Source organism: Drosophila takahashii, chromosome 2R (genome assembly GCF_030179915.1).
Source record: "Drosophila takahashii strain IR98-3 E-12201 chromosome 2R, DtakHiC1v2, whole genome shotgun sequence".
In the NCBI taxonomy this organism is placed as follows: Eukaryota; Metazoa; Arthropoda; class Insecta; order Diptera; family Drosophilidae; genus Drosophila; species Drosophila takahashii.
In genome coordinates this window covers 18,079,110-18,101,510 of record NC_091679.1, presented here as the reverse complement: position 1 = coordinate 18,101,510, position 22,401 = coordinate 18,079,110, and the positions used below count along the sequence as shown (strand labels likewise).

The window sequence follows — 22,401 nt, the reverse complement described above, 5'->3', positions numbered from 1 at the left end:
AAGGTTACATCAAAAGTCCTTTGACCGATTCTTATTGTCCTATTAACAGAACCCACGCTAATGTGCGTTTGTAAATTGACAAAATGTTAGTATAAGCACGCACACTTTCAAGAAGTTATTACATTTAGAAAATAGTCCAAACCTGTGATTCTTGTATTATTTTGTTTGCTTATTGTTTTTTATATAATTAAATTAATTACAAAAATCAAAGCCAATAGTATGTAAGCCCAGCGTACTTGCCATCGCATGGAACAGCTGACTTTGCAGCTGTTCTTTTAACATAAATTATCGTGTTAAATTATCCTTATTTGGTTTAAGGTATAACAGTTGTATCTTTTGTAAATAAGACTACAATTCTTGATTTCTAAAGGGAACACTGAAAAATTGTCTAAATTCCACATAATGTGCTCATTAGTGCATTTTGAGAACAAGGTTATCAAAGTTGAACAAATTTATATTTTAAATATATTTAAACAGCATTAACAGGCGAACGGATTCATTCTTTGTTAGATAGTCAAAAAATTTGACACGTGCAGCACTTCGTATTTTAAACCCCAAAATATTTGTATGATCACATGATCTTGGGCTTCCTACGAAGTGCCAGTTTGTTTCAGCCGAGCGCCACGCCCACTCTAACGCCTATAATCGCACTAAAGAACTTAAAACAGCCTGGTGCCCACATCTTAACAGATTTTGTAAAAGTGTAAATGTCATTTTGTTCTGTTTATACCTATCGAAGAAAAAACGTTTTGAATCGGCCAATCCATTAAAATTAAAGCAGCCGATAGATGGCGCGACTACTATTAGCTGAGTAACGTGTATTTAATAGTAGAAATAGTCGACTATAGCGTTCTCTCTTGTTTTTAATGGAACGAACACAGTCGACCACAACTTGGGGATTCTGCATTCCTTGAAAAGTATGTAACATTTAGAAGGAAGCGATTCCGACCCAATAAAGTGTTTATACTTCATCAGGATCACTAGCCGAGTCGAGCTGGCCATGTCTGTCAGTTCGTCTGACCGCCCGTTTTACCCGAATTAGGGCCGTTTTTTCATCCGTTTAAAGCAAGCTTAAAACTCCGATTTCCCATACAATTTTATGGTTTTCACCGTACTTTAAATTTAAGTCTCTCAGTTTTGTTTTCTGAATGATTTTTTTAACTGGTCTTCAGTCAATAAATAACTAAAATGTTATTATGCAAAAGCAGTACTAAGAATCTTTCAATACCATATTTATTTTTTTTTATCAGGTTTTAAACCGGTATGCACAATGGTCCAGCTTAACAAAATAATCAGTTATCAGTAATCAAGGCGATTTTAATATACAAATTTGTATAATAACTTCGAAGATACCTATTTTTTTTTTACTTTTAATGTGTGCAAACTTCACAAGCGAATTGTCCATATGTATTGTCCATTGTCCATATTAATTTTTAAAATCTTAGGAATTTTGACAAAATAAGCAGTTATAGATTGTTTATGAGACATGACTATTGTGGATATTATACATATACATTAGGGTGGGTCGGTTTGGAGGTCAACAAATCGTAGGGGGAAACGTATTCTATAGACAATTCTAAGCAACATTGCCAAAGAAACTATGCCTTGGAAACCATGTTTGACTCTCCGCATTAAACAATACTTGATTTTTGATGAAAAATATCTCAGTAGCCTTGACTTTGGAACATTTATATGAACGCTGGTATTTCGATTAATTTTTGAGAAAAATATCATACTAAGGCCTAGTACTCACTTCAATCAAAAAGCCAACGAAACGAAAATTTCTATACAAAAATGACAGGCGGAAAATTTCGTGTTCAAAATTTTATATGGAGATTTTCATTTCGTAGGCTTTTCGATTGAAGTGAGTACTAGGCCTAATATACAAAATAAAGAGCTTTAAAAAGAACAAAACATTTTTAACAAAGGGGATAATTTTAAATTGACAAATATTTCACGGCTACTATGATATAAACTAAAAACACCTCTTAACGAGGTAAAAAACTAGTGACGATCGCACCTTCAACATACAAAAGTCCTGATATCAACATTTGTGACGAAAAATTATCACCTTGCCATGTCTGTCTGTCCGTCTGTCCGTTTCTATGCGAACTAGTCTCTCAGTTTTAAAACTATCGCGATGAAACTTTCCCGAAAGTCTTCTTTCTATTGCAGGTAGTACATATGTCGGAGCGAGCCGGATCGGACCACTATATCTTAAGGCTCCCTTAGGAACATTCAAACAAATATAAGAAAATTCATTGTAACTTTGTAGGAAGTATGCGTTTTGATTCTTGACTACTTATGTATAAACAAAATTAAAAAAGAAACGCTGAATCTGGAATCCCTGGAACTGCACCGAGTGAGCATTACTTTATCTACAAGGGTATATAAGCTTCGGCTGGCCGAAGGTAGCTTCCTTTCTTGTTTATATATAAAGGTATATAAAGGGTCACTAGTCGATCTAACCTTGTCCGTCTGTATGAACGCTGAGATCTCGGAAACTACAAAAGCTAGAAAGTTGGGATTACCCACACATATTCTTGGGCCTCCTACGCAGCGCAAGTTTATTTTAGCTGAGCGCCACGCCCCCTCTAACGCCCACAAATGTTTGTGGGCTAGCCACATTTTTATAGGTCTTAGAGTAGTATAAATGCAATATTGTTGCGTTTGTTTATACTTATCAAAGTGTAGAAGAAATTTTTCAAATCGGACCATTCTGTTGTAAATTTATCCTTTAGGAATGCTAATATGTGACATTTTTCTGTACTGAATGCTTCATCTACATTTTAAGTTAAAAGCAAAACAGCCAGCAATTGAAGGATAGAGGTAAAGAAATACACATTACAAAATGCTAAGAAAAAATGTTTTTTTTTGCGACATGTCCCGAGCGAATGTGTTTAAAACTGCAAACAATTTTTGAGTAAAACCAAAACCATTTCACAGCGACACGATTGAACAACATTCAACAAAATTCCATTCAAATATTACATCAGAGTTCGCTAAGATCTGGTGTTCAATGAACTTACACAAAATCCACTTCTGTTTTTGTCCCGAGCGAATAAGGCAGTTTTTTAACGATATCTTAAAAACTAAAAGTGGTACAAAATCCAGATTGTTACACAGAATAGAGCTTGGGAAGAGTGAAAAGAAAAGCCCATTATTAAATTTAAATCAATGCTTTTAAATTTTTTTTCAGTTTTAAAGGTGTGCAAATATATATCTTATATTATAAGGAAATAATCGACAAATATTTTTACACAAAAAATAATTCAACTATTTTTTATTCTTTCCTACAGTCATTTACTATTAATTACACTAATTTACTTTAAACTACATAACGGATCGGTTTGCTTGTGTACAACATACAAATTGAATGTTTTTACGTGCAAATAAGTGTATGACCTTTTTAAATTAGTTATGTAAGAAAAACAGTTAAAAAGTGTAAACAAATGTTATTATAACTGTTGTATTATGGAGGGTAAAGTCTTTGAAATCAAACAATTGCCTAACATTGCTATGTTTTTTAAGGAAACTGGTTAAATATATTTTACTCATACCCTCTGTAGATTATTAAGTGTCATTTAAATAGCACTACCTGCAAGAAAACTGGTCCCAGGTGGCCGGTTTTTTAAACAAGAGAGAACGCTTTAATCGAGTATTTTGACTATCTACATTTCGATAGGTATTAATAAACACAACAAAATGGCATTTAAACACGAACAATAAAAAGAAACACTAAAGAAAAATAACAGTCTAAATTTAAGAACAAAATTCTTAAATTGGGATCGATTTGTTCTTAAAAGTATACATAGTATGTATGTATTACATACGAACAAACGTTATTTAATTTAAATTATATATCTATAAGAGGTAACCTATAAGCTTGGGGTCGTAATAATCCAAAGGGCTTGCGTACAAGTTCTATTTATTAAAAAAAAATTTGTTGAGGGTTTTAAAAAGTTAAACAAATGCAATTTAAAGATTTTTACCAAAAAAACCCAAAAAAATTTTAAAATTGAACGAGTACTTGTCGCGGAGAGGATTCGATGTCGGTATCTTTATTTTCATTGTACTGCAATAGAAAGAAGACTTTTGGGAAAATTTCATCCCGATAGCTTAAAAACTGAGAGACTAGTTTGCGTAGAAACAGACGGACAAACGGACGGACGGACGGACGGACGGACGGACGGACGGACGGACCGACGGACGGACGGACGGACGGACGGACAGACGGACATGGCCAGATCGACTCGTCTAGTAATGCTGATCAAAAATATATACACTTTATGGGGTTGGAAAAGTCTACTTCACTGCGTTGAAAACTTCTGACTGAAATCATTATACCCTCTGCAAAAGTATAATAAACAAAATTTTGAATATAATAAAATATTTTTTAAAAAATACGATTTCAGTATACACAAGAGTATAAACGAGAGAGCATTCTTGTATGTTTTTCGCATGTCCCATTTCAAATAATTAGAGTCATTAAGGACAAATAGTTAAATAAATCCTTTTGAATTCGGCGCTAATTTAAAAGCTGGCATCTTTTTTCCAGCACCACACACAAAAAAAAACTTGGTAAAACAACCACAAAAATTGTCAATTCTACTAATTAAATTGTTACTCTTACGTAATTCGAAAACGTAAGGGTTACTATAAAAAATAGTTAGGCAACTGTGCTGCTCAGTTGAAAGACCCCAAAATTGAGAATGTCTAGCTCAGGGTCTGAGCAACAACCCTTTTTTCGTTTCGTTCTCTTTTATCAAATAAAAGCACCTCTTAACGAGGTAAAAAACTAGTGACGATCGCACCTTTAACATATTGATATCAACATTTGTGACGAAATATTTTTACACTCGTCATTAAACTTTCTCATTCGGACCGCCCTAGCAAACTATTCCAGCCTTTTTCCCTTCACAGGCATTTTCTATTGCAGCGTGCCGAATGAGAAAATATTAGAATGTCTATTTAATGACGAGTGTAATAATTTTTCTCAAACGAGATGCATCACATGTCTGTAGCTTTAGTAGTATAGAAGTTACGGCTTTCCGATTTTTAGCTATTTATAGCTGTTTTCCCGCTAAACTAGCGGGTTTTTTCGAAAAGTGGTAGAACAAGAGTTTTTTATATCGATGTGATGATCGTCATATCAAATTTTCAGAACTTAAAAACATGTTTTGAATAAACTGACAAGCGGACAAACTGACAAACAGAATTAAGTTTTCATTTTGGGAAGAAGAAGAAAATCTTATTTTGGCTATAACTTTTGAACGGAGCGTCGGATTTTATCATATGACCCCTCATCCGACGGGTATTTTCAATAGGAAAGCAATTAAAACATTGCGAGGGGACATTTATTCCCAACGGCCCCAACAGCTCCAAAATTCAAAATTTTTCACTTTTTTACTTTCTCCGCGATACTTTTCGATTGGTGTATCACTCAATTTGATCAGACCATCACAGCAGATTTTCAATTCTTTCTGTATATATAGTAGTCGCCTTCGCACACTCTCCTGGTGCGCTTCGTCACTACATGGACTGCCGTCCATAGTGATGTCGGAGCGAGCCGGATCGGACCACTATATCTTAAGGCTTCCATAGGAATATAAGAAAATTCATTGTAACTTGAATCTGGAATCCCTGGAACTGCACCGAGTAAGCATTAAAATATAGGTATTTACTTTATCTGCAAGGGTATATAAGCTTCGGCTGGCCGAAGCTAGCTTCCTTTCTTGTTTAATAGTGTTCCAGCAATCGCTTTGCCACCGATATATTAGCCGATATTATTGGCAATAAAAATTAGTAGATGTTATTTAAATGACACTTTATAGTATACAATTGGTTTAAATTAAATCCATCCAACCAGTTTTTATAGAAAAAATCGCAAAGTTAGTCAATTTTTTGGTGCCAAAGACAAAAAATGCTGAAATTGGCCAACTTTTCGGAGCTCTCAGAGGCAAACGGATTCATGGTTTAATTCGGTGCTAAATTTTTTTAAAATATACACTCGTTATCTTTCGAACTCCATACTTAGAATAGCTTTAGGATTTTTATTAAGGGAGAAACAAATTTTAGAAAACATAGTCAAAAAACATAAAACCATTCAGCTGCGGTTAAAATAGCATTTCAGCATTTTTCGAACTTTGAGGTTCTTTTGCTAAGAATCCTTGCGTCGGGGAACTTTTTGGAAAACGCAGTTTAACTTGGGAATTCGCAACAAATCCAAAAATATAGCATCCATCGAGGTAAATTTAAAAAGCATTAAAAATGCTGCACAGTGTTATTTATCAATTTTCTTGAACGTTTGTTCAAAGGAATGAGTCAAGAACGAACTAACTTAAGAACGTTATTGTTAATTTTAAACGGTTTTTTATTCATTTAAACAACAAAACATTTTATGTTTTTTATTTTAGCTTCCATTTTTTATCTTTTTAATCTTATAGAATGTTAATGGAAACTTAACATTTAGGATAATTACGATGGCTCATGATGCCTTATCTGCATCTTAAACTCAATTAAACTCATTTTTTAAGTACGAAATTTAAGTAACAAGGGTTCTTAAATTTAGAACTTCGTTCTTAAATGTATGATTTCGTGTACATGATGATATATGTAGTAGTCGGAATCCTCTCCTGGTAAATTGCTTTCTTATTTCTGTTGAGTCATTCCTATGCCGCACCCGTGCGGCCAAGCTTAGGGATGCTTCCCTTAGTCTAAATAATTCTACATAGAATTCTATTCTATTTTGGACCGACTGTGAAAACTAATATATTATACCTTAAAAGAATTATGCCACAATTTAAGAAATATAAAAAAACAAAATCAGAAGCCTACCATGTTTGCGTGATAGTCGAGGCATTTCTTCTCGTTTTTTTTATATTCTCGTTTTTGAGCATTTTATGTGGAGCTCCTATGCATGCCGACTATTCCGGTCAAAAAATGCAAACCAAGTAACAGTCAAAATAACTCATAAAACGAGACTAAGTTGACGAGCAAGTTTTCTGGTTTACTTTAAAGCTGTATTTGTACTACATATACATATGTGTACCCACAGAAAGATTTAACTGTATAAAATGACTGTACTATGTATAAAGCTTTCTGTGGAGCTCAACGAGATGGAACAAAAAAATAGTTGACGACAACGGGCAAGAAAACCACTAATTATAACCGTTACTCGTAGAGTAAAAGGGTATATTGTATTCGATAAAAAGTATGTTACAGTAGAAGGTAGATTTTTCGACCATATACAGTATTTATATTCTTCATCACGACCACTATCCGAATCATGTCTGCGTATCCGTCGGCCCCTCTGATTTATTCGTCTTGTCTGACTGTCCGTATGAAGGTCGAGATCTCGGAAACTTTAAATTAAGAAAATCGTTTCTTAATCCGTTCTTTTAGAAGAGTCAAAATCTGCCAAGTGGGCCACCCCTGTTCCGAAGGTCCGATTTTCATCGAACTTTTTTACTTTTCCGGTTCACAACGAAAATATAAGAACTTCATTTGAACGGTTTTGCGAAATTTTGAGTTTTACCGGAGTTATAGGGGTCAAAACATGGCATTTTTGACACTTTTTCGAAAAAGTTGCACTCAGTCAAAAATTCATAACTTCGGAACGGTAAGAGATATCTTTATGATGTTTTCACTAATCGCTCAAGAATTATTATGGCTTTCCATAAAAAAATTTAAAAAAAAATTAAAAATTTTTTTTCTTAAAAATAAATCAACATTTTTTTTTAGTTTTTATTTTTTTCAGTGTTCTTCACCAGCTATAGAGTTTAAAACCATTTGAAAATGAAGTTTGATTCATTACGAAAAAGATCAAAAAAAAAAAAAGAGGGGCCCGGACAAAGGTTTTTCGCAATATCGATTTGAAGAAGGGCGCACAGCGGATTCCCATACAAAACGACAAAAAGTGCCTCATTGACAGCTGCAGTCGGCTGACGCTACGCGCGCAACGGTATGTGTTGACCAGCCAATTTTCACGAGCAAGCCGTTTTTGTATGGAAAACCGCTGTGCGCCCTTCTTCAAATCGATATTGCGAAAAACCTTTGTCCGGGCCCCTCTTTTTTTTTTTTTGATCTTTTTCGTAATGAATCAAACTTCATTTTCAAATGGTTTTAAACTCTATAGCTGGTGAAGAACACTGAAAAAAATAAAAACTAAAAAAAAATGTTGATTTATTTTTAAGAAAAAAAATTTTTAATTTTTTTTTAAATTTTTTTATGGAAAGCCATAATAATTCTTGAGCGATTAGTGAAAACATCATAAAGATATCTCTTACCGTTCCGAAGTTATGAATTTTTGACTGAGTGCAACTTTTTCGAAAAAGTGCCAAAAATGCCATGTTTTGACCCCTATAACTCCGGTAAAACTCAAAATTTCGCAAAACCGTTCAAATGAAGTTCTTATATTTTCGTTGTGAACCGGAAAAGTAAAAAAGTTCGATGAAAATCGGACCTTCGGAACAGGGGTGGCCCACTTGGCAGATTTTGACTCAGAACTAAATGCATAAAAACAAGTTTAGATCGATTGTTCCTAAGTTAAGTTCTTAAATCAAAAACAATTTGGCCTACATGTGAGTTTTTGTGTAATCAAAAAATTTAAAATAAACAAGAGAGAACGCTATAGTCGGGTGCCCCGACTATCAGATACCCGTTACTCAGCTAAAGGGAGTGCGAAAGAGATGGAGAAAAACTTTGATCCGCCGTAACTTTTTAACGAATGGTCCGATTTAAAAAATTTCTTCTACATTTCGATAGGTATTGATAAACACAATAAAACTGCATTTTTACTTTTCCAAAATATTGAAATTTTAAAAATCGTATATAAGTGATTGTGGGCGTTAGAGGGGGCGTGGCACCCTTTTGAAACAAACTTGCGCTGCGTAGGAACTCCTAGAATCTGCATGCAAAATGTCAATATACTAGCTTTTATAGTTTCCGAGATCTCAGCGTTCATACAGACAGACAGACAGACAGACAGACAGACAGACAGACAGACAGACAGACGGACAGACAGACGGACAGACGGACATGGCTAGATCGACTCGGCTAGTGATCCCGATCAAGAATATATATAGTTTATAGGGTCGGAAACGCTTCCTTCTACCTGTTACATACTTTTTAAAACCTTAAAAAAACATGTTTAAAAATGTTTAATAAAATACATAATTAAATTTTTTTTTTAATTTAAAAATAAATATTTAAAAATGTTTAATAAATTACATAATATAAAAAAATAATAAATAAAATAAATTTAAAATTATTGTTTATTAAATAGACGGTTAAATAAATAGTTGTAAATTTTTCATTGATTAAAAAATGACTTTTTACTTTTTGTCATTCAGAAATTGTCAAAAAACTTAAAACTTAACTTTTAATCATTAACAATTGTTAAAGGACTAGTAAACAATGAGAAAACATAAATTCCATTAGGATCCGATAAGAGTGAGAGAGTAGATCTACATGCTGCGACGTTTTTTCATAGAAAAAAGCCGAGGCCTTGCTAAAACAAATTCAATATTTTAAAAACTAAAAGTGGCTCCAACTTTTTACAAAAACCGATTGTAACTAACAATATGGCGCAAGTATTAAAATAAAAAAATTTTTTTTTTTGTGGGGGCAATAGTTAAAAATTTTTTTTAAATCTTAATTTGTTTTTATTTTTAAGAAATTAAAAATTTTTTTTTAAAGAAATTTTATTTTGAAAGCAGAGGTTTTAGAGGAATTAATGCAAAAGACATGAAGTCAATTGGATTCATATAACCGGAGATACAGATTTTCAATGAGAGGGTACTTATTCAAATTTGACAATTTTTGGCACACTTAAAAAAATTCTAACTAAAAAAATAATTTTTTTTCGGTCAAATCCTGATACAAGTGTTTACTTATTTTCCGAATAGTACGTGTAAAAAAAGTTTCAGGCAAATCAAAAATGTGAGCCAATAAAAGGTGTTCGGTTTGTAAAAGAACCGCCCATATGCTAGTTAAAAAGATATGAACAAAAGAAAATTTTTTTTAACTTTTGTTTAGTTGTTTTTATTTTTCTCAAAAACGGCTCTAACGATTTTCTTTAAAACTTTAAACTGTATAGCCCTTGAGATTCCTTAAATTTCGGTATATAACACATTACTATAAAAAGTCACGTTTAAAAGTTATTCAGAAACGAAAATCGCAACTTTTGCCAGCCCAACACAACTAACGCTGACTAAGCATTGAATTTAGTATGTGCGTATCCAAACTGTATTTTAGGGTCATGGAATCATTTCAATTGTTTTAAGGAGTTCCAAATAGGAAACTTTTGTTTTACGACTTTTGGCACGCTGCAATAGAAAATGCCTGTGAAGGGAAAAAGGCTGGAATAGTTTGCTAGGGCGGGCCGAATGAGAAAATATTAAAAAGTCTATTTAATGACGAGTGTAATAATTTTTCGTCACAAATTATAATATCAGAACTTTTGTATGTTGACGTTGCGATCGTCACTAGTTTTTTACCTCGTTAAGAGGTGTTTTTTTTTTATTTATATACAGTTGCAAATTTTATTTCTTATTATTTTAAAATTATGAGCATAATTCTAAAAACCAATAGGCCTGCCGTCCTCGTTACATTTCACTTAAGAATTTTAAAAAATCCACCACCTGGAAAGCTCAATTTTTAATTTCTTTTATAATGATTTTTTTCCAACTTCCAAAATCAAAAATGCATTTTCAGCTGAAAAATTCGAGTTTTTCCTTAAAAAAAATTTTAGTTAAAAAAACTCTTCTTAAGGTGCGGTTTTTTTTTATGCAGAAAAATAAGCGAACAGTTTGAAAACGTACGTCCGATGAACACGGACTTTTAAAACGTAGATTCAAGAAAAACGGACTTTAACATGTAAATTACTTAAAAAGCACTTTAAAAAAGTTTAATCTTAAGATGTTAATGTACAAGCAACAAAAATTTTAAAAAATAAATTGTTTGTTTTTTTTTTCCAGACCCTAATTTTTTTCTAAGCGAACATTTAACAAAAATAAACAAGAGAGAACGCTACAGTCGGGTTCGTGTCCCGACTATCTAGTACCCGTCACTCGGCTAAAGGGAGTGCGAGGGAAATGGATATATAACATTTTTTTGATTGCGTATAACTTTTAAATGAATGGTCCGATTAGAAAAATGTCTTCTACTTTTCGATAGGTATAAATATACACAACAAAATTGCATTTATACTTCTTGGAAGTCTTTAAGGGTGTGGCCGCCAGATACAGACGGACATGGCTAGATCGACTCGGCTAGTGACCCTGATCAAGAATATATATACTTTATGGGGTCGAAAACGCTTCCTTCTAGCTGTTACATACTTTTGCGCGAATACAATATACCCTTTTACTCTACGAATAACGGGTATAAAAATGTATTTTTAAAACAAATTTCAAGTTCAATTTTCTTTAATGATGTGTAGTAATCAATCAAACAAGAGTAACAGAGTAAATGGTTCCATAATGAGTACATTTTAATCAGATTTACATTCAAATACATTTTCTTTTTTGTGAGAGGTGTTACCTGTTAAATTTAAACAAAAATGGGAAAGTTCGTTACTTTGGCAATGTCGGATGGAAGTCATTTTACAGTTTCATTCTGCATTGTTTGCTTGAATTGGAAACGGATCAAAGGTATTTTAAATGTAACCTTAATAAAATGTTTTCGGTGTGCCGAGTATTATGGTTATCTAAGATACAAATTATAAAACTGTAACACAATTAGTGTTTGATGGTATGTTATTTTTACTGACGCTCTACTTTTCTAAAAGCTGTGGAAGGTCAAATTGTGTTAGCCACACCTTTCTTATTTTTTGGCTTTTTGAATCGACAAAGAGGTGCGGTCCAAAGATTTAACTTTCACTTTGCAAAGTATATACATATTTCAACAAGTTTACACCAATTCAACTTCAATGAGGCCTACTACACATATCTTATTGAGGAGACTACAGAAATTATTTTCAGTATAAATTTTTCAAAGTGACGCAGAATTAAATTTGTTGTTTAGTAGGGGAGAGTGGGGGAATTTCGTCAGCATTTTTTCAAAGCTATTTTTTGTCCATCTTGAGACACGTTATCATATTTCCATTTTTATTGTTGAATGCGGTTAGCACCAAGCTTTAAAATGTGACATTCCCCTATTTTTTTAATTACCTTGGTGATTTATAAAAAAATAAAATGTAAAACCAATATACTGGGGAAATCTCGCCACACAGGGGGGTAAAATCACCACACCACCGGGGCAATTTCGTCACCTGAAAAATGTAGGGAGTTTAACGCCTGTAAATATGCTACACTGATCAAGCGTACCATTTTTGTTGACGTCCTATATTTGTTGCTGCTGCCGGTAGTCTGTTCGTTAGCCAGCTCGTCAAATAAAAAAAATATGTATTTAAAATAGGTGCGAATTTACCCTAAGCATAGGGTAGCGAAATTTCCCCAGACAGTACTTTTTTAGAAATAATTATTTTTCTTCCGAAATTAGGCGCGAAGTTAAAAATCACTAACGCAGAAATGCACATTATAGCACTGTGTATTATATAAAAAAATAGTGTATCTTATTCCTTTTGAATTGTGGCATACAGAAAAAATTTCGTCGAGAACTAAATGTAGCTTTTGAACTGTTAAAACACATTTAATATTATAGCTTAATTATCTTGGCCTTCTGTGCAAAACAAATGCATTGGTTGTGTCTGGCCGTCTTGAAGGACTAAAACAAAAAAATTATATATTTTTACGACTTATGGATTCCGAGATATTGCAGGTGACGAAATTGCCCCTGTGACGAAATTCCCCCACTCTCCCCTACAATTATAATCTATAAACAAGAGAGAACGCTATAGTCGGGTGCTCCGACTATCAGATAACCGTTACTCAGCTTGAGTAAATACGAGGGAGACGGATATAAAAAACTTTGATCGCGCATAACTTTTTAACGAATGCACAGTGGGGAAAAAAACCGTTTTTTTTTGACATAAGCTCTAGTTTTAAAGATGGAGCCTTGATAATTTATATATACTCCTTATGCACAAATAGAATTTCGGTTTTTTTGAAAAAACCTTACGGTTGTAAAAACACCACCCACCACCTTCCCATTATGGTCAACCCCCTAAAAGTGTTCAGAATACTTTTTTTTTATTAAAAGAAAACATATTTATTTAAAAAACAAATGTAAGATACGATAAGATAGTTATACCCGTTACTCGTAGAGTAAAAGGGTATATTGTATTCGTGCAAAAGTATGTAACAGGGAGAAGGAAGCGTTTCCGACCTTATAAAGTATATATTTTCTTGATCAGGGTCACTAGCCGAGTCGATATAGCCAGGTTTATTTCAGCCGGGCGCCACGACCCTTTTAACGCCCACAATCGCCCACTAACGTTTTTAAGGGGTTATATACAGTTGTGATAGATGAAACAAGAAAGGAAGCTACCTTCGGCCAGCCGAAGCTTATATACCCTTGGAGATCATTCCTATTAACTTACAAATCGCAAAAAATTTTAAATTTTGTATTGTTTATACTCTTGCAGAGGGTATTATAATTTCAGTCATATGTTTGCAACGCAGTGAAGGAGACGTTTCCGACCCCATAAAGTATATATATTCTTGATCAGCACCAATATGTCCGTCTGTCCGTTTCTATGCGAACTAGTCTCTCAGTTTTAAAGCTATCGCGATGAAACTTTCCCGAAAGTCTTCTTTCTATTGCAGGTAGTACATATGTCGGAGCGAGCCGGATCGGACCACTATATCTTAAGGCTCCCATAGGAATATTGAAACTGCGAGGGATTTTATAGCTTCCTTTCTTGTTTAAATATTTTATTCGACATTCAGAAATTATTAAAAAATAACATCCTCAAGAGTAGAAGGAAATATTTCAAAAAACACCGAAGCTAGAATTTGTTAACGATTTTTTTTCCGATCCTTCCTAGGGCAGCTATAAGATATAGTTGTCCGATCCCGTCGGTTCCGACTTATATACTACCTGCAATAGAAAGAAGACTTTTGGGAAAGTTTTAAGCCGATAGCTTCAAAACTGAGAGACTAGTTTGCGTAGAAACGGACGGACCGACGGACAGACGGACATGGCTAGATCGACTCGTCTAGTGATGCTGATCAAAAATATATGTATATACTTTATGGGGTCGGAAACGTCTCCTTCACTACGTTACAAACTTCTGACTGAAATCATAATACCCTCAGCAAGGGTATAAAAATCGATTTTTTTATTGCATATTCTTTAAGTATATACTTTTGAGAATACTCTCACAAAAATTTAACAAATTATCGTTCTAATTAGTTTAACTATTTTAGTGTTAAAAAAATATTGGTTTTTTAAATTAGAAACTATTAATTTTTGCGTTTATGCCAAATAAAACTGACTTTCTCCCCATAAAGAAATGACCGATTTGGAAAATGTCTTCTACATTTCGATAGGTATTGATAAACACAATAAAACTTCCTTCAAATTTTTTTAAAATTAAATTAAACTGACGTCACTATTAAAACAACAATAAAACTGCAGCAGTAAATGTTATCTGGTATTATTATATTTTTTTACAAATAATCAACGATAACAATTAAAATTCTTAAATAAAAAAAGTTCGTCGCAATCAGGGCTGTGAACCACTCCGGAGCTGAACCACTCCGAACCGGAGTGGTTCACATTTTTTAGAAAACGAACCGAATCGTAAACCGGAGCGCCACATTTTTTTTATAATTGAACCGGAACCGAACCGGAACTTTTTTTTTTATATTCGGTTCGGCTTACGATACATTTATTTTGTGTGTTCGTGTTTTTTTATTCAACATTGTGGGGGATCTTCTGATCATAATAACATAGAGTTTATTTACTAAGGGAAGTAAAAATGCGCTAATATTTTGTCTATGAAATGCCTGCTTCTAACTCAAACAATCTAATGATATATAACTATAGTCTTCCAAAACTTTTCGCAGTATGCCCACATTAAAAATACATGAATAAATCAAAGAGTATACTCTTTGCCTTAACTAATGAACACTTTATAAAACATAAATCTTGTAACTTTACTTCTAAGGGTTAATGTTATGGTACATATTTGAATGAAAATACATGGACAAAAATGTTGACTATATTATTTCATTAAAAAAAAAATGTATTTATTTGAACCCTGGTTCGAACCTGAAACCTGCTCCGACTCATCATTGAACCGGTTCGCAAGCCGAAACATTATCTGTCAATTATGTTTGAACCCCTAACCAAACCCATGCCAAAATAATATGGGTTCACAGCCCTGGTCACAAAAAGTTCGTCACGATACCCTACAAGGTAGACTTGGAGCCAAAACGGTGTCACTCTCAAACGGCGCAAAAGAAAAAAACGCGAGGTACCAAAAACTGTTGATTAAGATCTCATGTATTTTATTTTCCACTCATATTTGCTCTGGCACTGCTAAAAAAACAAGTAAATTGAATAGGTTTGCTAGTTTGCTCACCACATTTTTATCGAAAATTACCTCACAAAAAAATTTCGGGACTTTTTATTAATATCACAGTAAATATATTGTCGACACGATAAGGGGAGACGACTACATTTATTTGGAATTTTTGTCGTGACGTCATATATGAGATTCGACGAGTTCGTAACATTACCCTAGTCGTCACATTACCCTACACTTCCCTACTATTTTGACCGCTTCTGTATGCATTTATGTTTTTTTGATTTTTCTTTTATTTCTTCTCCCTTAAAAAAACTTTTAAATTTTTTGGGATTGGGGTTTGAAATATAAAGAGTTTAAATGCTTTGACACCACAACAAACCAAGAATCAGTTTGGCTGTAATACCCCCGGAAAGTTCTCAATTTTATGTTTTTATGTTTTTTGGTTGTTTTCTTTTATTTTTTCTCCCAAAATTCAATTTTATGTCGGTCGCGTATAGACGTGTTTTCTTAACGCTCCGGAAAAACAAAAGAAAAACAATCATTCACCCAGTTGAAAACCTTCGAAAATTTAGAACAGTGTGGTCTTGCGTTTCGCGATGCATATTGTAAACTAAAGTTTTAATTAATTAATTAATTAATCTTTACGCACTAACAATAAGCAAATGATTAAGAACGTGGATCAGTGCACTCAACGCCAAAAACAACAAGACAAAGCCCGTGAAAAAATTCAGAGAGAGCAAGACAAACGTCGTCTTTCTTTGGCCCGTAACAATGCTTATTTCTCTTTCACGAGTAATACTTTAAAACCGAAAGAGCAAGAAAGCGCAAGTTTACTGACCGCCGAAAACCTCTCCCGCCCTACTTCTCACCGCTCAAACGCCATGGAGTGAGCAATGCAAAACTCCAACTGAGCTTCTGCCACCTAGTGCAACAACAACAGCAACTACTACGTCAACAACAACGGCCTCTGTCGCCAACATTGCAATAACGACTCCACTCTCTTCTTCTGCAGCGGGTAAAGCAACAACACAATTAAGTGCAAAAATCTGGTCAAACGGCAAAAACAAAGCTACGGTTGAAGAAATGACAAATCCGCAAGCGGGTTCGGCCATGCACACAGGCATGGATCGCTACATAAATATTTCCAAGGGCAAGCTAACGCCCTCAAAAAATTCTGACGGCAATAAGCACAAAGTAAACCGTACCAACAAAGGCTCTGAAAATCTCGGGCCACTAAATGAAAATAGATTTTCCATTCTGGCGAAGCACGAAACAGAGTCTAAACAACTAGCCCCAATGAAACTGAAGCCGCCACCTATCTTTATTCGGGAGAAGACCTCGAATGCCCTAGTCAACAAAATAGTTGAGCTAGTCGGAAAAGATAGCTTTCATGTTATTCCGCTTATGAAAGGGAATAAAAGTGAAACTAAACTGCAAACCAGAACTGAAGACGATTTCCGAGCAGTGTTTAAGTACTTAAACGATGCCAAAAAGAATTACTACACGTACCAGCTAAAAAGCTGCAAAGGCTTGCAAGTTGTGCTAAAGGGAATAGAACCCGATGTGACCCCCTCCGAAAATATAGAGGCTTTAAAAGAAAACGGTTTCTGTGCAAAAAATGTTATAAACATTATGAACAAAAACAACAAGCCGCAACCACTATTCAAGGCCGAGATGGAGTCAGACAGCAGAACTTTGAAAAAAAAAAAACGCAGGGCACCCGATCTACAAGTTTCAGTACCTGATGCATCGTAGGATCACAGTAGAAGAGCCGCACAAACGGAACGGGCCAGTGCAATGCACGAACTGCCAGGAATACGGACACACCAGGGGTTACTGCGCCCTCAGGTCAGTATGTGTAGCTTGTGGAAACATCCACGACTCCGAGCCCTGCCCTGCCAACAAGGAAGACTCCCTTACTAAAATGTGTGTAAACTGCCAAGGAAAACACACAGCAAACTACAGAGGCTGTGCAGTCTACAAGGAAATGAAAAGTCGGATGCAACGAACGACAACGGCACGCTCCCAGAACACACAGAACAATTACATGAGATCACAAACGACACCGGAAGTTTTCTTCGCAAAAGCAGCCAGGTCTTCATTTGGTCTTCAGTTACCACCAACGGCATTTCTTACGCCAGTGCTCTAAAATCAGGCACAGCTCACATAGAACCGAAAATGGATAACATCCCGCAGGCCATGGGACATCCCCAAAGTGACATGGAAACTATGATGATCACTTTGCAACATAATATGATGGAATTTATGTCCCTCATGAAAACCACCATGCAAACCCTTGTTAAACTATGCCTAGTCTAACTTTGTGGAACGCCAACGGAGTTTCACGGCATAAACCTGAAATAGGGCAATTTCTGAACGAAAACCACATCGACGTTATGTTGCTGGCAGAAACGCATCTCACCAGCAAATATAATTTTCAAATACGGGGATACACGTTCTACAGCACAGATCATCCAGATGGTAAAGCACATGGCGGAACCGGCATCTTAATAAAAGACCGCATCTTTCGCACTTTCGCCAAAGGTTTGCGAAAAGTTATTTGCAAGCTACATCGATAAAATTACAGTTGTGCAACTGCAACCTTGCCATTGCCGCTGTTTATTTGGATCTATCATCGGACCACTCACCAGTGCTAATAACTCTTCTTGAAAGCCCGGAATTAATCGAGCACCCTTGGAGGCTGACGTCGCATCGTCGAATCGTACCTTTACAACACAGAATTCGCCGTGAGATGCAACACTACAACATCCGACGATTACACTATTGAGGCTGGAGTTCCCCAAGGTAGCGCCCTTGGTCCAACTCTATTTCTCCTTTACACCGCAGATATTCCCACGAACGTCCGGCTAACTACTGCCACATTCGCAGACGATACCGCGTTCATAAGTCAATCCAAATGCCCAATTCAGGCAACAGCACTACTAGTAGTGGAGAGGTGGTTATCAGACTGGCGTATAAAAATAAGTGCCCAAAAGTGTAAACACATAACGTTTACTCTTAACAGACAAACGTGTCCCCCGCTAACTCTGCATAACACGCCACTTCCACAAGCTGACGATGTAACGTACCTTGGCGTTCACCTAGACAGGAGGAAACATATCGAAGCTAAAAAAATGCATCTAAAACTAAAATCCATTGGCCTCCATTAGCTCTTAAATGCTCGCTCCCGCCTCTGCCTGGTCTTCAAGGTCCTGCTCTACAATTCAACGCTTAAGCCAGTTTGGACATACGGCTCCCAGTTGTGGGGAAACGCGAGCAGCAGCAACATCGACATTATCCAGCGAGCACAATCAAAAATCTTGAGAACTATCACTGGGGCACCTTGGTATGTTCGGAACGACAACATTCACAGAGATCTTGGCATTCTGCCCGTAAAAGACGAAATATCAAAACAAAAAGCGTCCTACCACACCAAGCTAACTTCTCATCCAAACCAACTCGCCAGGGGCCTAGCCAGGGTCTCATACCGGACCCGATTGCAACGAAATGACCTTCCAGCTCAGCAATAGTTATTAGAGCCCCTTAATCTCGCGTCAGTCATCTTGACTGTTAGATAGCTCTTTAATTTAAGATTTTATATACTTATTGTTAGTCTGAATTCAGAGAAGATCCAATAAATAAAATGCATACGTAAAAAAAAAAATGTCTCCTTTATAAAAATTTATACCTATCGAAAGGCGAAATTTTTTAAAGTTATGCCCGATCAAAGATTTATATCTTCATTTTCCTCGCACTGTTAGTCAGGGCACCCAAGTACAGCGTGCTCACTTGTTGTACCCTTGCAGAGGGTATTATAATTTCAGTCAGATGTTTGCAACGCAGTGAAGGAGACGTTTCCGACCACATATAAAAATATATTCTTGATCAGCATCAATAGCCGAGTCCATCTAGCCATGTCCATCTGTCCGTTTCTATGCGAACTAGTCCCTCAGTTTTAAAGCTATCACGATGAAACTTTTCCAAAAGTCTTTTTTCTATTGCAGGTAGTACACATGTTGGAACGAGCCGGATCGGACCACTATATCTTATGGCTCCCATAGGAGTATTCCGAAAAATAATAGAAAAACCATTGTAACTTTGTAGAAAGTAGGCGTTTTGATTTTTGACATTGTAAAAACAACATTTTAAGTAGGCATACCTGCAAGGGTATATAAACTTCGGCTGGCCGAAGTTTTTATATTAAAAAGAAATTTATGATGGCTTTTCTTGACAATTTTATTTTTCATTTCATTTAATTTTTGTTGGTTACTAACTTTGGGTGAACTTCCGTTTAGCTCCTACGCCCAATTTTGTTCAAACTTTCCATATCGACGTGTTTTTGGGTCCTGATTACGGGAAAAATAGTCAAAGTTGGCGCAAATAACGGGATCATGGAAAATAACGGTAAAAACTGTTTTTTCTTAAATATCTTCTAAAATATTAACTTAATCAAAAATCTAGCTAGGAGAAATGAAAGCTATTAAATAGATATTTTAAGTTTTATACATTTTTTCTGTAAAACTAATAGTTTTCGTTAAAAACGCTAAATAAGATTATTTTTTCACAATGTTTAAAAATAAAAAACCGTTGTAGCACACTTGCGCCATTTTGCCCGATATATCGCACGAAAGCTTCATGTTATATCGGTGTGTCAAAATTTATATCGATGTCTCTCGATGTATTAGCGATTTTTTAAGAAGAATTTTTTAAGAAGAGCATTTCTGTTCTCGTATTTAAATATAAAATTTAGAAAACAAAATAAAATACAAATTATAAAACGGAAATAAAATGTATGACCAAAAAAATATTATAAATCATTTATAAATTCGCAGGCAAAAAATTAAAAAAAAAAAAGAACAAGGCGATTTTTGAAAAAAAAAATTTTTGCCTACGGCGCTTTCCTCGCCCGTAACTTACTAATTTCTTTAAAAGCTTATCCAGCTTCCATTCAGTTCATCCGTTCCATTTCGCTTTTTCGCGGAACATGAACACGATACATCGTATAAAAAGTCAAAATAGGTCCATCGCTAGATTAGAAGGTAAAATGCTGTTATCGGCTAATCGAAAACTATCTGACGCCATTTTTATGGCGGGATATTGCAGTATTTTTAAATGTTCACCACCTAATTAAAATACTTATTTTACATTTTTTTCGAAAACCCTTAGTGTTACGAAGAAAATGATTAATACACAAAAAATCCGTTTTATAATTATCTTCTCTTTTTGCCTGAAACATTTTTTAATTTTTCTTATATTTTCCGAAAAAATAGCACAAAACCGAAAATTTTACGATTTTTACCGTTATTTTTCAAGATCCTGTCATTTGCGCCAACTTTGACTTTTTTTCTCGTAATCAGGACCCAAAAACACGTCAATATGGAAAGTTTGAACAAAATTGGGCGTAGGAGCTAAACGGAAGTTTATCCCCTAAACCATTTAAATTCTAAAGAAATTTTGAATTATATTTTGAAGAGAATAATAATATCTTTCGATTGTCTTATCACGTGTTTCAATTGGATTATCGTTTCCGGTGCGATTCTTCACTACGTGGACTGCCGTCCGCAGTGATACCAGACTTTCCATTTGCACTTCTTATATACTGATGCTTAAGGGTGTACTATAATATAATAACTACACAGCGTAAAATAAACACTGAATTTTTTCAAAACTTTACATTTTTTGTCTATATATATTATTTGTCATATTTATTGCAGAAAATCAAGCCGATCTGTCACCATCGGGGTCCTTCTGGCAGCAACATGTGGCAACTCCCAGTAGCTCAGGTGCATTTGATTCAACATTTTTTTCTGCAGCACATGGTCTTGTGCAAACTCACCCTTCTATAGGTGCAAGCCTTCCAGGACCCGCTCCACTGAATAGCAATAGTCTTGGGACTGGCGTACCCGCCTCGAACGTTGTTGGTAGTAAGCCATCCTTGACAGCTGGAAGCGGGTACCTAAACTCACGCGGAAGTCTACCGACCTCTGCTCGTTATCCAGCTAATAAGATCACAGGCACAGTCGTAGAACCGAATCCGAAATCTCCATTCCGACACTTAGATTTCTCCACTAGTGCGACTGCCGAGCTGCGACGCAATCCTGCACTATCTGCTCCTGATGAATGTGCAAGAGCTTGTCGTGAAGGCGAGCCTCCAAGAATTTGCTATTATCATTTTACGTTGGAGTACTACACAGTGCTTGGCGCGTAAGTATTTAATGATTTGATGATTCTTAATTGCAATTTATAACACCAATCTTTTTTTGATCTAAAGGTAAGAAGGTAACTTCGGCAATCCGAAGTTTATTTGCCCTTGCAGTTAAAGAAAATACACAAAAACGAGATTCCTGCAAATAAGTGGCCGCATTTCGTGTGTGTTGGGATCAGCGCTGTTCCTGGGATATCAGAACAATTTTCGTTTTTATACCCTTGCAGAGGGTATTATGATTTCAGTCAGAAGTTTGCAACGCAGTGAAGGAGACCTTTCCGACCCTATAAAGTATATATATTCTTGATCAGCATGACTAGATGAGTCGATCTGGCCATGTCCGTCTGTCCGTCCGTCCGTCTGTCCGTCCGTCCGTCTGTCCGTCTGTTTCAATAGATTAGAGTCTAACTTTGCCATGCCGATCAATACCCTGCAGCAAACGGAATCAGTTTTGGACCAGTAAAATACGAGTTGGGTCAGGAAAGTTAACTAGTTCAAGTTATGTCCATTTCTAGTTTTGCACTAGTGACTGTTAACCAATTTACGGTTACAGCTGTTAAACTACACTAAAAAAAATATTTTCACGAGAAAGCTAAAAATTAATCTCTAAACCATCAAGTGATTGGATTTCACTAGTACTTGACGATGCCTAACTTAACGCTCTCCTAATTTAGTAGCCAATAATAGGCGCGGTCCCTAGAGGAATTCTGATAATTACTATGTTATCAAATACAGTAAATAATAATTAAATGAAATT

The 22,401-nt window shown here is 35.3% G+C and overlaps 1 protein-coding gene across 1 annotated transcript in view; it reads left to right on the top strand.

Moving 5' to 3' along the window:
- The window catches only part of stw (straw), a 68,492-nt gene that overhangs the window by 7,271 nt on the left and 38,820 nt on the right, over positions 1-22,401 (top strand). The window contains exon 2 of the mRNA XM_017138041.3: positions 21,154-21,643. Within this exon, the coding sequence (XP_016993530.2) occupies positions 21,154-21,643 (490 nt within the window). The remainder of the gene's footprint in view (positions 1-21,153; positions 21,644-22,401) is intronic.